The 15,493-nt window shown below is 40.9% G+C and overlaps 1 protein-coding gene across 1 annotated transcript in view; it reads left to right on the top strand.

The window, feature by feature from the left end:
* UNC5D (unc-5 netrin receptor D) overlaps positions 1-15,493 on the top strand; it is a 237,344-nt gene that overhangs the window by 27,545 nt on the left and 194,306 nt on the right. The window contains exon 4 of the mRNA XM_032593062.1: positions 12,776-12,879. Within this exon, the coding sequence (XP_032448953.1) occupies positions 12,776-12,879 (104 nt within the window). The remainder of the gene's footprint in view (positions 1-12,775; positions 12,880-15,493) is intronic.

Raw genomic sequence — 15,493 nt, 5'->3', positions numbered from 1 at the left:
GAGCCTGCTCGTTGCTTGGCACCGGGATGGGATCAGGGACAATGCAGAGAGGCCCATGGGACTCAACTATGGCCAGAGGGGTCACCCCTTTGCTATTGCTGCAAGCTTTCACTCGGCAGGAGGTAAGCCTACAGTATTCAACAATTTTAGGAAAGAGAAACGCACATGTGGAATTGGGCTTTGGTGCCAGTTGTCCCGCAAGGAGACATGGCGAAATCAGAACTAAAAGATCCAGAGCAAAGACATGAAGTGAAAGATAGGAACAGCCTGGCATCAGTGTGGATCAGTGGTCAAGAAATGTGCAGAGTTCATTGATCTCGGCAAGGCAGAGGGCTTAAGACAGGCTGGCAAGGAAAGCCCATACAGAAGAAGGAATTGACCTGACAGGAAGCCTTTTATATACTTCCTCTGGGAACTAGAGTTGGTAGCTGACTTCTCAGGCCATAAGCATCTAGGGCTGGAGGACTGAGGCAGAACCAAATGGGGGCACCGGGCCTTGACTTTCATTTTGCTGGCATCCGTCTGTTCTGCACTTGGACCAGCTTTTTTATTCCAACAAATGATCTGTATTTGGCTAAGTTACAAATTCCTTTTATGTATGACAAACAGGATTTGCTGTTCCTTCAGAAAAGTATGGGTGGGAAAGATTGAGAGCTGATTTGCATACTGGTGTTGCTGGACACTAATGGGACATCGTACTGTCCTCCTGAAATCTTAACAAATGACTAGGACTATGACTATTAAAAAAATGACTATGATTTTTCACTGCCTGATTTGGTTTGAATGAGTAAATTATTTTTATTTCATTGCATTAACTGCCAGAACATTGAATGAGCCGATAACTCCCTGGTGTTGCTGAGCCGCAAAGAACTATTATTCGGAATTGAATTTTTATTGATTTTCTTGTGCTACAATGACTTTTCTAACATAGTAGCATGAAAGGAAAATGAGAAAAAGGCCAAGTAGGGCATAGGGTGAGGAAGGGGAGGCTGCCGCTTCCCATGGCCTCACCCCGATGGACTACTTATTGGCAGGCACCGCTGACTTGGGGTGATCTTGTTGCCGATGAGATGATTTACAGGTTAGCCAAGCACCTGGCATCATCACCTTGCCCTCCTCTTCCCTTCTGCTGTCTTTGTTTCCAGTCGCTTTGGGCCTTGTTGGCATTCTGCTGTAGACACGATGGGGTGAAGGAGGAGCAGAAGTAGAGAGGGTAATGTTCCACACCGGTCAGTGCTGATGTTTGTTAGCGCCTTAACGCGTGCACACATGGGCGCACACACGGGCAGCATGAGTCAGTGTTACTTTAGCATCATTATAGTACCTTCATCTCTTCGTGGTTTTGCTTTTTCTAGTTATCTTGACTCCTGGAGACCTAGTTGTATATTAAGTTTATAATAGTCATTCACGTGAGTTGAAAGGGAAATGCGTTCACTCATTCAACAAATATTTATTGATGGCTCCTGTGTAGTCCAGACACTAGAGGCAAGGCGGTGAGCAAAACAAATGAAAAATGTTGTCCTTGTGCACAGATTCCTATGAGTAAAATTAATATTTTAGAATTCACAAAAGATTGAAAAATAACAGTCCTTTTGGCCTCCTTTAAAAAAAAAAGCTTATTTTGAGGCTTATTCTGAGAGAGACAGAGTGCAAGTGGGGGAGGGGCACAGAGAGAGAGGGAGAGGGAGAATCCTGAGCTGATTCTGCACTGCCAGAGCAGAGTCTGATGCGGGGCTCGAACCCACGAAGCCATGAGATCATGACCTGAGCTGAAACCAAGAGTCGGTTGCTTAACCGATTAAGCCACCCAGGTGCCCCACTTCCTTCTTTAACAGACATGATAGGAGTGAAACTTGCTACAATAAATGGAAACAAAATGGACTTCTTCCCTGGTTTCTGATCTAGTTTAGAGAATCTTGACAACTCCTAGGAAAGAGTGGCTTTTTTTGGACATTATTTTTTCTGGCTATAAAAATAATCCATGCTCATTATGGAAAGTTTAGAAAATGCAGAAACAAATGAAGCAGAGAATTAGTATACCCATATTCACCCTGTAGCAAGTCTTTGAAATGTTGAGTTTCTCCTCTGTAGGGCTTTTCCTATAGCATATATAGTAATCCCACACCAGTTGCTATTTTAGAATTTTAAAACCTTCAGTCTTGATGTGTATGTATGCAGTTTGGTTCAGTTCCCTGATACAAAGTAATGTGAAAATTATTATTTCTCTTCTTCCCAGAGACCCATGTGAGCATGATTGTAAGTGAGATCAGAAGGTGGAAATCTATTTATATTCCACCCTCTCAATATATATGAATAGAAGACCAAGTCTAATAAAAGAGTGTCCTTATGTGATGTGATAACTTCTGGAAAGAGAGGTAGCTAGGCAGGCATTTTGCAAGCGATTTGCAAGAAAGAAACAAGAGCATATGTATGCAAGAAGAATGTTCTAAGCCAGCAAAGCCCGATTGGAATAGTAAAAGTGGTACAGTGTGTATTATGTAGGCTGTGTGAGGCTCTACCTCTGTTTAGACCTATAACTTTTCTGAGGAACTTTCCTGGAATCACTCGATTAAGTTGGGTCCCACTGTGATAGATTTTTACTGAACTTACTACTTCTCTATCTCGTCACTCATGAATACACATTTTTTTTTAATTTTTTTAACATTTATTTTTATTTTTGAGACAGAGAGAGACAGAGCATGAACAGGGGAGGAGCAGAGAGAGAGGGAGACACAGAATCCGAAACAGGCTCCAGGCTCTGAGCTGTCAGCACAGAGCTCGACGCGGGGCTCGAACTCACAGACTGTGAGATCATGACCTGAGCCGAAGTCGGACGCCCAACCGACCAAGCCACCCAGGCGCCCCAATGAATACACATTTTTAATGTTTGTTTATTCCTTTGGAAGAGAGAGCTCACAAGCACGGGAGGGGCAGAGAGAGAGGGAGAGAGAAAGATTCGAAGGAGGCTCCACGCTGCTGGCACAGAGCCTGGCGTGGAGCTCAAACTCAGGAATGGTGAGGTCATGACCTGAGCCAAAATCAAGAGTCGGATGCTCAACCGACTTAGCCATCCAGGCGCCCCCATTAATCTTAATCTCTTGTTTAATGTCTGTTCTTCCTGTTAGCATGTATGCTGTGGGAGTATTGGGATGGTCTGTGTGAGGTTCACTAATGCACTCCACTGCCCATGGTCAACAACATGAGTGAATGAAGGAAGCTGTTGCACATATACTGAAAACCTGAAGGCAAAGTAGGAGAAGGCCTGCCGACCAAAGCAGGTTTTTAATGCAGATGTACCTACTTTTATTTGGAAGTAGATGCATTCTATAAAAAATGTATTACATTTTGAGGAGGCCAGTTCTCACATATTAGAAAATATATATAAATGATAGACACCATTCACTCCATGCTCTTTTATCTTATGTAGCAATTTATTCAAACATTTACTTGCAATGTAAATATTCTTTGAGCTTTATAACGTCTGTGTAGTATTCCATTATAGGAACGCACCAAAAGATATTAGCGATTCTTATATTATTGGACATTTAGATTATTAACAACTGTTCAGCATTATAAGTGGAGAATTGAGCAATGAATTATATAAATGGATCCTTTTAAATAATAACTTTATTGAGATATAATCCATAATACCCTGCAGCCAATGCATGTAAAGTATACAATTTAATAGGTCTTTTAAAATTTTATTTATTTATTCATTCATTCATTCATTCATTCATTCATAGAGTTAGGGAGCATAAGCAGGGGGAGAGGGGCAGAGTGAGCGAGAGAGAGAATCTTAAGCAGGTTCCATGCTCAGCGTGGAGCCCAACGCAGGGCTTGATTCCACCACCGTGGGATCGTGACTTGAGCCGAAATCAATATTCAGATGCTCAACCGAGTCACACAGGCGCCCCTACAATTTGCTAGTTTTTGGTACATTCTCAGAGTTGTGCAACCATGTTCAGAGTCTATTTTAGAACACTTCCATCACGCCGAAAAGTAAAACCGTTTCCATTAGCCGTAACATTCCCCTCGCCCCTTGCCCTGACACCTGCAGTGCTTGGCCATCATGAATCTTTCTGGCTGTATGGATTTGCCTCTTCAGGACATTTCATATACGTGGGATCATACGATACGTAGTCTTTTGTGTCTGGCCTCTTTTACTGAGCATATTCCTTTCAAAATTCCTCTGTGTTGCAGAAAGTACTCCAGTATTTTATTTCTTTGTATTGTCAAATAATATCCCACGGTATGGGATTATTGTCAAATAATATCCCACATGTTGTGCATTTATTCATTAGAAAGTGAACATATAAATGAACTGTTAAAGTAATTTTGACACATCCTCTAGCTTGCCCTTCATGTTGACCCGTTTTCACACTACCTAGCAGTGTTTAAGACTATCTAGTTTTCCATCCTCTTTCCAGCACTGGGAATTAGTACTTAAAGAAACTAATAAAACCAAGCCTCTTTGGAAAAGTAAAGAGACATATTGATGCTTTTTAAATGGGCATTTCTTTCATGATTAGGGATATTGGCCTTATGATTATCTCTATTAGTTGTTTCTCTCTTATGAATGTTGCCTGAATGCCCCTTTGCCATTTTGTTTTAGGGTATTTATCTTTTTTGTTTGTTGTAATAGTGCCGTTTGTGTATTAAGGCTGTCCAGCCTCTGCCTATAATGTTGCTTGTAATGTTTGAGATTGAGGCCATTTTTTTTTCCTTCCAGGATTTTATTTAAATTCAAGTTTGTTAGCATATAGTGTAGTATTGGTTTTAGGAGTAGAATTTAGTGATTCATCATTTCCATATAACACCCTGTGTTCATCACAACAAGTGCCCTCCTTAATGCCCATCACTCATTTAGCCCCATTCCCTGCCCCCCTCCCCTCCAGCAACCCTCAGTTTGTTCTCTGTGGTTAATAGTCTCTTATGGTTTGCCTCCCTCTCTGTTTTTATCTTATTTGATTTTCCTTTCCTTCTCCTATGTTCATCTGTTTTGTTTCTTAAATTCCATATGAGTGAAATCGTGTGATATTTGTGTGTCTCTGTTACTTCACGTAGCATGATACTGTCTATCCATCCACATCTTTGCAGATGGAAAGATTTCATTCTTTTCGATGGCTGAGTAATATTCAATTGTGTGTGTCTGTGTGTGCATATGTATGTATACATACCACACCTTCTTTGTCCATTCGTCAGTCGATGGACATTTGGGTTCTTTCCATTATTTGGCTATGTTGATAGGGCTGCTATAAACTTTGGGGTGCACGTGCCCCTTCAAGATTGAAACAGTTTTTAGTTTGACATGTCTACCAAACATTATCTACCAATCATTTCCTTAAGGATTCTTCTTTTAATTTTCTTTAGAAGGGCTTTCCCTACCCTAAGATCCAAATAAGTATCTTGTGACTGCTATGGTTTTATCATATATTAATTTATACTTTTCATTTGAGAGTCTTTGAAAAATTTTCCAGTTTATAATTAATATGTATATCTGATTTATGAAAAAGCCTCCTCCTTTTAATCACTGCAGCCTTATAATAGGATTTAGTAATTGTGACCTTTATTAAGCTGTGTTATGTACCCAGTGCTCTTAAGACGATTTTACACGTATTAGCATTTAATGCCCACAAAAACTATATGTGATGAAAATTATTATCCGCATTGGGCAGATGAGGAACCTGAGGCAAAGAGAGATAAAAATACTTACCAAATCAAGGTTCTAGTAGGTGGCAGACCCAGAATTCAAATGGATGCTCAGTCTCCAGCCCCACCTTCTTCAAAAGTGTGCAGTCTTACCAGTCGAGTTCTAGAACAAATGACCTAGGAGTTTAAATCCTTATCATTACTTAACATGCATGCTTATGAGGTGTTATGCATTTCTTTTTCCAGAGTTTTTGGATAATTACACGAATATTCCTTGCTATATCATAAAAAAATTAGATTTGAACATTTTCAAGTGTGTTTTATTGCCCACTGCCAAATGTTTTGAAACCACAACTTCCAAATACTTACTAATTCATTACTTTGAGCCTCATTTTTAAAAAAGGTAATTGTTTTTTCAGGAAGGGGGTGCAGCTGATTAAAATCTCTCATCTCTGCCGTGTCTGAGACTGTATTTTTGTTAGTTTGCTCGTGTATAATAACTTGTTTGGGAAGAAAAATTTGGTACCTGTGCTCTTTTGTTTTTTCTTTTCCTCAAAAATAAAAACATAGGGGTACCTGGGTGGCTCAGTTGGTTAAGTATCCGACTTCGGCTCAGGTCATGATCTCATGGTTTGTGGGTTTGAGCCCCACATCGGGCTCTGTGGTGACACCTCAGAGCCTGGATCCTGCTTCAGATTCTGTGTCTCCCTCTTTCTCTCCCCCTCTCCGACTCATGCTCTGTCTCTCTCTCAAAAATAAATAATAAACATTAAAAAAAATAAATAGGTATGATTAATTATACCCTGGTATATGCTAATATAGGAAAAAGTTCTAATCCTAGCCTGATTTTTGTTTCATTGTCAGTCACTTCTTTTTTAAAAAAAAATATTTATGTAGCTTTATTGAGATATACCTAACCAATAACCTTGTGTAACTTACAATTTGCCATGATTTGGTATCCGTTTTTGTTGTGGAATGATTATCACAGTAAGGTTAGTCAACACATCCATCACCTCACATAGCTACATTCTTTTCTTTTTTTTTAAATTTACTCTCTCTGTAACTTTTAGGTAAACAGCACAATATTGTCAACTATATTCACCATGCTGTATGTTAGGTCCGCGGAACTTACTCATGTTTTCACTGGAAGTTGTACCCTTTGACCTCCATCCTTTCCCTCACTTGCCAGCTCCTGGCAACCACTAGTCTTCTCCTCGTTTGTGAGTTCAGCTTTTTTGTATTCTATATATAAGTGAGATCATACAGTATTCGTCTGACTTACTTCATTTAGCGTAATGCCCTCAAAGTCCCATCTGTGTTGTCTCAAATGGCAGGATTTGGTTCTTTATTTTTATTTTATTTTTTAAATGTTTCTTTATTTTGAGAGAGAGAGGGAGAAAAAGAGCATGAGCAGGGGAGAGGCAGAGAGAGAGAGAGAGAGAGACAATCCCCAGCAGGCTCCATGCTGTGAGCACAGAGCCCAATGCAGGGCTTGATCTCATGGTTGATGAGAACTTGAGCTGAACCAAAATCAAGAGTCAGATGCTTAACTGATTGAGCTACCTGGGTGCCCCTGTTTTTTTATTTTTGTTTTTTAAGCTGAATAACACTCCATTTTGTGTGTGTGTATGTGTGTGCACATACACGTCTATATAAACACACATGCACACACACACACACCCCACTCCATCCATTCATGCGTTGATGTACACTTAGGTTGTTTTCATGTTTTTCTGAATAATGTTGCAGTGAGCATAAGATATAGACATCTTTTCGAGATGGTGATTTTATTTCTTTTGGAATGGGTTTGCTGCATCTTATGGTCGTTCTGTATTTAATCTGGGGTGGGGGGAGGAGTCTTCATATTGTTTTTCATAGTGGCTCCTCCAATTTACTGCCCCTCCACCAGTGCACAATGCTTCCCTTTTCTCCACATTGTCATCCACATTTATCTCTTGTCTTTTTGATGATAGCAATTCTAACACGAGCAAGGTGGTATCTCACTGTGGGTTGAATTTGCATTTATCTGATGATTAATGATGTTGAGCACCTTTTCAAGTGCATGGTGGACATTTGTGTGTTGTCTTTGGAATAACGTTTATCTGGGTCCTTTCCCCATTTTTTTTAATGGATTGTTTGTTCTTTTGCTGTTGAGTTGAATGAATTCTTTGGATATTTTGAAGATTAGCCCCTTATTAGAAATATGGTTTGCAAATATTTCCTCCCATTCCATAAGTTGCCTTTCACTTTGTTGATCATTTCTTCTGCTGCACAAGAACTTTTTGACATAGTCCTAACTGTTTATTTTTGCTTTTGTTACTTGTGTCTTTTGTTGTCATGTCCAAAAAGTTGTTGTCAAGGCCACTGTCAATAAGCTTTTTCCCTAGAGTTTCTTTTAGTCGTTTTATGGTTTCAGGTCATACAATTAGGTCTTTATTACATTTTGAGTTAATTTTTGTGTTACAAGTTAGGGGTCCAATTTATTTCTTTTGCATGTGGTTACCCAGTTTTCCCACCACCATTTATTGAAGAGATACCCTTTCCTCGTTTAGAATAATTGTATACCTGTCAAATATTAGATATCTGTATATGTGAGGTTTTATTTCTGGGGTCTCCATTCTGCCCCACTGATCCATGTGTCTGTTTCTATGCTGATACTGTATTGTTTTGGTTACTGTAGCTGTGTAGTGTAGTTTGAAATCAGGAAGTATGATGCCTCTAGCTTTGTTCTTTTTTTTTTTTTTCAAGGTTGCTTTGGGCCTTGCCTTCAATGTCTTTTGTGGTTCCCTGTGAATTATAGGATTGTGTTTTCCATTTCATTAAATAATGCCACTGGAATTTGTATAGAGATTGCATTGAATCCATTGATGACTTTGGATAGTATAGAAATTTTAACAATATTAATTATTCTAGTCCATGAAATTGTTAGTTACATCAGTTTGTTTACTCCTGAGATACTTATAAAATTATTATGTTTCTAATTTTCTTAATTTTGTTAAAATTCAAAATTTTTTAACTATGACATATTTAGGATCTTTTTTTTTTTCTTTCTAATACTATTTTGCCTTGTATCCAGTGAGCTCTTTTGCAAACTCAAGTCCTTTTTCACCTCAGAGAAGAATTATTATCATTCTTAAATAGGTTATCATTTATTTTCTTTCAGCTTGTTTCTTTCTAAAATTCCTATTCTATTTAATACTACATTTCTCTATCTCAACATTATCTTTTGTTATTTATTTTGTTCTTTTGCTGGAAAATTTATTATCATTTTATAATTTTCCTCTTAGCACATGCATGCAACATATATTTGTTAAGGACATGCTCTGTATCGGGTGTTCAGTAGCCCTGAGTGTATGAGGGCAACCATCTCAGATATAAAGCCCCCCCCTTTATAGAAATGAGGAAAACAGTGAGGAGTAAGAAATTTTAAGAGCCCTACTAGAGGCAGCCTCATAAACTGGGTTTTGTTGGTTACATAGCTGTTGTCTCTTGCCTCTAAGACCACTGGCATATAGTTTGTAAAGCTGGAGCAGGTACCTCTTTGCCAGATCCTGGCTCCCTGTAAGGCTCCACCAGTAGGGGGCGGGGGAGGAGACTAAACAGCAGAAGAGGGAGGAAGTCTACTTGTTAATTTTCTGTCCCTGTCAGCATCACCCTAGTAGAGTTTCTTCATCCTGAAAGTGGCAGTTGCTTCTTGTTTCCAGCTTATTATTTTGTTTCAAGTACTAACAGAACCAGCTTTGTTAGGACCCACAGAGGTTCCAGCACCAGATTGATGGACAGTCTTTCTTCAGAGGTCTTGGTCTTGATTTCTTAAATCCCTCTTCCACGTTCCTGAGGTGCAGCACCCATGCCCAGTGCTTCACAGCTCTGTAACCCCAACCTCTTCTTTTGGCCCCCTCCAACCCCTCTGCTTTTTTCCTTTTCCTGCCTGGATCCTGACTGGATCCTCACTAGTTTAGTTTTCTGCAATATTCAGGATGCTGTTTACGGTCTCCATGGTATGTATATTTCTAATTCAGCACTTATGTTGTTTTTTTCTTCCCCCTGCATAGTGGCAGTTTTCTTGATCTCAGATGTTATCCTATTTATAACTCCCTACTCTAGATTCTCAGTTGCTATTTCGTTTTGACTTTAAAAAGCTCAAATTAGAAGTTCTATAAAAATGTCTCTTGTTTCTTGTCTTAGAGGAAACCATTGAATCTCATTTCTATGGTTTGCCTCCTTTATTTGTAGAATTCTTTTTATATGGCTGGAGATATTTTCTCTACTACTGGAAGTTGCATGGGTTCCTATCTAAATCTTTCAAGCCTCAGAACTAACATAGGTGATCAAAGTATGTAACTTTGCCAATTAAGAAACTAATCAGGTTAGATGACCTGTGGTGGGAATCAGAGGTAGAGCTGGAAGCATGTACCTCTGTGTCTAAGGGTTTATTTCCATGATTTTTAGTATATTTCATAGCCAGCTGGAATTTGGTCTGTTTTCTCTCCTTAGGAGTCAAATACCAAAGTTCTACCATTAGCCTCAGGTATGGGGCAGGACTCGGTGATGCTTGTGTTTCTTACTTGGTGTGGTATCTGGTGTGTGGCTGGCAGCTCGTTATGAGCTGGATCCTGATGCATGACATCATACTTTTCCCCGACCCCCTACTCCATCGCTGATTTGCCTGTCATCTTTGTCTCTCCTTACCGAGGAGTATTAATATGCTTCTGGCCGGAACCCTGCCAGTGATGCCCAATGTCACTTGGGGAGAAGCAAGAGGTTGGGTAGGTCCCTCCTGTAGTTTGATCCTGGCTGGATGAGACCCACTAGGTGTTTCTTCTTTATAGACATTACCCTTTCCTACATCCCAGTGGGAATGCAGGGCTTCCTTTTTTAGCTGCATGTTTTCCTATTTTATGGAGCTGTTGGGAATGGGGAAGTATATTGGATGTTTTCATCCCAACTTTCCTTTCACCTGCCAGCGTATTAGAGTAGTGGAGTGAGGAGCTAACCATAAACTATGCATTTGGTTACCATTTCCATTTCTCCTGAGCAAAGAAAGGAAATAGAGCTGGAAGACAAAACAGAAAGTCCCACTCGCTGTTTTCTGTGCTTCATCTGGTTGAATACAGATTATGTGGTGTTGTCAAAGCAGCAACCATTATTCAGCAGCACCAAGGGAGGCTTCATTTGGAAAACAAAGCAATCAAGAAAAACAAAATGGCAAACAAACCAAACAAAAATAGCCACAAAAACTCAACCCTTTCCTTTAGCAAACTGAGTGTTCACAAAACTCCTGTTGAAGTCATGCTCACACTCTGTGCTACACTGGTTTCAGTCCAGCCCTGATGAGTGAATGAATCAGAAGGAGGAAGGATTTTTGACTCACAGCTCCCCTGGGGGAAAGCAAAGGAAACTTTGTGGTCAAATGGTGCAGGAAACTAGAGATTTTTCACTCTAGGGTTTATTCACAGTTCTTCACTCATGGTTTTATCAGCAGTCAGGTGACCCTTATCACACTTGCAGTCAGAAATTCTGAATCAGACTCTTAAATACAGTAAACAAACTGAGGGTGAATTAAAAAAAAGAAAGAAAGAAAAATAATAAAAAAAAAAGAAATTCTGAATCATAAGTGCTATGGCAGTTTATGGATCTGGAATAGAAGGAATCTGGCTTCATGATTTGGGGGGCAGGAGAGGAATGAGAAGAAGGATGTGCCCCCTGCCTGCAATGCAAGTCCTTTTAAGATCTGTTGCCTCGTATATACTCATGAAGATCCCTGAATATATAGCACTACTGACAAAAGGCGTCAGTTGCCTCTGGGAGGGAAAACATTAAGACTAGAATTGGGAAGAAAGTGAATACATGGATGGTTCTGCTTGTTATTCATCCAGTGTTTCTGACTTGCTAAAAGCAAGTTTAATGTATTTATACAATTTGTAAAGATGTAACTGATTCTGGAGCTCTGCTCTTTACAGGGAACATATTTCATGTTAGTGTAAGCACTAAAGAAAATTAAATCAATAAATCCACAGCCTGTAATTTGAGATACTCAATTGAAGAAAAATACATTGTCTGGGAGGGAGGGGGAACCGTTCACATCGAGAAAGACTTGTAAAAGCCGCCTTTGTTTTACTAGTGCAGGATTTCAGGTGATGGCAAGAGTTAAGCCTGTGCTGTAAAATCATCAGTGCTTTGTGACACCTCGCAACAAGCGGAGGCCCGCTCACACTTTGGTTCTTGCAGCAAGCGCTCAACTGGAAAGCCACTCAAGCCATGCTTTCTCTCTGAACTCTCTGGGTCCTTCTCCCTAAGAAAGTTTTTGCTGGCTATAGCAGGCAGAGACCGGATGTCAGGAAGCTCTGTGCAGTTTTTCCCCCTCGCTGGCATCGATGTTCTCCATGACCACTGGCAAGCCAATTAACCTCCCCGGGCATCACCCTTCCATGTGTAAAAGGTTAATAGTGCAGCTTGTTTGCAAAGTGCCTCGAGCCTTCCATGAAGGGCACTACACAGATACGCAGCATTGCTGTTTGACTGGAGGGCGTTGTATTTTTTAATTATATGTTTGGTTGGATGGGTTATAGATTTCGTGGTGGTTGAATGTTGCCCCATTCTCCCTGGTTACACATAAAGACTAATAGGTAATCTCACTCTATTACCATCTTCTAGAGCCCCCTAGAGGGTTAAGGAAAAGGCAGAGGTTACAGATTAATAATGCATTCTTTAGTTAATAAAAAAAAAAAATCATGTGCATCTCAACTGCACAATTATGGCTGTGGATGGCAACTTATTAGGTCAAGTGTGTCATCAGATGCTAAGCAGATTATGTTGGCAAAGACTCAGGAAATGAGTTGTTTTTTGTTTGTTTTCTCTCTGCGCCCCCAGTAAACCTTTCCTCCTTCACGGCAGCATGGAGCATAGGAAGTTCTGTTATGGTTTATTTCAAATATTTGGGAAAACGATTTTCTTATGTCTGGAACTCCTAAAAACAGTGGCTCTTCTGTGTCGACCCAGTTTGTGACATTAAGCTCACTATTTTATTGTATTTGGACCACATGTGAAGAATATTGGCCCTAGAGCAAATTGTCCTATACCTCACACTTTTGTTGTTGTTGTTGTTTGTTTGTTTGTTTTGCAGATTTAAGGAAAAACTTCGAACAAGATCCACAAGGAAGGGAGGTGCCCATTGAAGGCATGATAGTGCTGCATTGCCGGCCACCTGAGGGAGTCCCTGCTGCTGAGGTAAGACACCAGCCCTGGTCCCAGGAGGGAGAGCAGAGTCCTATGTGGTCATAAGTGAAGTGAAAGAGTCTGTGTCTGGCATTCTTGCTCTCTGGACCCAGTTACTAAAGGTGAAGATACTGCGAAGGAAGTAAGTTGGAAGAGGAGGTTGTCTCTCGCCTACTTTGTTGTTGACACAAAGCTCTTGCAAGGTAGCCTGAGTAGGATTTTGGTCTGTGTTCTTGATTTCAGTGACCTCGGATCTCATAGGTGGCATCCTCTGTGTCCTCAGTCAGTCGCCTGGGACACTCTGACATGCACCTTGCGTCATGGCTCAACCTGTCACGTGAAAAAGTGCCCAGGGAAGGACATGACCCTAGTGTCACAAGTTTCACTAATGTTTGTACTCAGTCTCTGTTTACTTATGGAACAAACATCCACTGAGCGTTTATTATGCTGTAGGCACTGTGCTGGGCATGGGGAATATAAAAAGTGATGAAGCCACAGGTCTCCTTCACAGTGGGAGCCTAGAATCCAGAGTCACTCTTGGTTTTTGTCCTTGCATGTTTTCTAGGACTTCTCCTATACTATTAGAATCTAATTGTCAATGATGACACATTGTGGTCATGGAAAAGCCTTCCTAAACCTTTCAGCCCCTCTTAAAAGATGTTCTCATAGATGAGTAATACAGTCATGAAGGTAATACTGAGGGTGAAGGGGGGAAGTACAAGGAAGGCTTAATAGAATGATAAGTTTATAAATGAAGGCCCGAGTTGAGCAGTAGATAGTTCAGTCGTGGATCTTCTATGGGAAGCTAGGAAAATGTCTTTAGAGCTGTGGTTTGTTTATTCACTGAGAGGTAGAGATTTAACAAAAAAGAAGAAGAAGCCTTTACCTCACATTTTCGCTAAAATTGCTGTGGGATTTTGTAATTGGAAGGACAAAGGAATCGAGAAAATAAAAGGGAGCGGAAAAACACACACACTTGCATGTTTAGACAGAAAGCATGCTGGGTGGGCATATTGAAAGCTCAAGTGGTTCACAGAAATGAAGCAAACGGACTTGAAAATTAAAGTGAACATTCCATGCATGATAGGAAATGATTAGAAAGGAAAATGCTTATTTTTAGATTGTTATTTAATGTGAAACAGGAAGGTTTTTGGTCCTTCTCTTGCTACCTTTCCGTTTCTTGCAGAGTGTGCTGTAGTTTCCAGAGCAGGGTGAGAGGCCGCAGGGCGTTCAGTGCATAGGGGAATGCATCACTCTCATTCAGGACACCCTACTGCTCCCAGGAGTCTAGCGTGGGCGTCAACAGTTTGCTATAAGCACCACCTACCTCTCAAAATCCTGATTTACAAATGTCCATTTGGGGGGCGCCTGGGTGGCTCAGTCAGTTAAGTCAGTCAACTCGGGTCATGATCTCAAGGTTTGCGAGTTTGAGCCCCATGTCAGTCTCTGTGCTAACAGCTGGGAGCCTGGAGCCTGCTTGGATTCTCTCTGCACCTCCGCTGCTCTCACCCTCCCCTTCCTCTCAAAAATAAATAAACCTTAAAAACAAACAAACAGCCAACCAGCCAAACAAAAAAAACCAAATGTCTGTGTGGACAGGAAATCTTGGGGGGGGGGGAGGGGTGATCCCTGTTCAACTCCCTACACCTTCCTATTCTCCCTTTGACAACAAATGACACTTTATTTTAATCATGTTTATGTTATTAGGAATAAATCTCAGAACCAGGCTGGCTGATATTAAATGAGGGCCATCCCAAGGAGTAGCCAGGGCTACAGGATGGTTGAAAACAGACATTCTGAGCTGAGAATGAGGGAGAGCTGTGTTTTCTACATTTTGTGTTATAGGATGGATCTGGAGAGTGTTTCGGCTACATTGTGGGTTAATGGGCTATTATGGAGCCCTGACAGGCATTTATAGCATCATCTTAATGCAAGAAAGCATCTCAAATCCAAACACCAGGGTTTCCTTGGAATTTATGTGTTGGTTACTACCTATATCTGCACACCAGTATTTACAGCTCTCTTAGTATGTGCAATAGCTTACATGGTTGGTATTACCATCGACATCTGTGTTTTTGCTGATGGGCGGGCAGAATGACAGAAGAAATCAAAAAGGGTAGAGAAGGAAAGGGAAAATGTACATACCCTTCCCCGGTCAGGGTCTCCCATGATGAAGATGTCTGCAGTGCCCGTCATGCGGTCTCCAGGTCTGCAAGAGTGCACCACTGTGCTTTCTGACTTCACAGTCAAGTGAGGATCCTGTAGTTAGCTAACGACTCTCCAGGGTGGCAGTGATAGGAACTGTGTTTGGAAATTGATCAGTGATGTAATTGTCACTGTGAGGCACCTTCCATCATCTTCTTTGCATGGGAATGTTCCTCCCTCTCCACCACGTGGTTCCCTTGCTGCCCACCTCCTGTGGGGCCATGGGGTCATCACTGGAAGGGGTTGTGGCTAGCAGGGCCACTGGTATCTCAGCGGATTTTGCCCTGCAGTGGCCTAGAAGGTCTCCTCCTTGACACATTGAGAGGCGTCTTGCGGGCAGGTCCAAGTCATGTTTTCCTAAGACATGTACAATTGTCTTCTCTCTGTAAGGTAGAACTTCCCTGGCAACTAATTCATCTGT

This window comes from Lynx canadensis, chromosome B1, assembly GCF_007474595.2.
Source record: "Lynx canadensis isolate LIC74 chromosome B1, mLynCan4.pri.v2, whole genome shotgun sequence".
Taxonomy (NCBI): Eukaryota; Metazoa; Chordata; class Mammalia; order Carnivora; family Felidae; genus Lynx; species Lynx canadensis.
The sequence above is the reverse complement of the archived record's forward strand: the minus strand, read 5'-3'. Positions and strand labels throughout refer to the sequence as shown.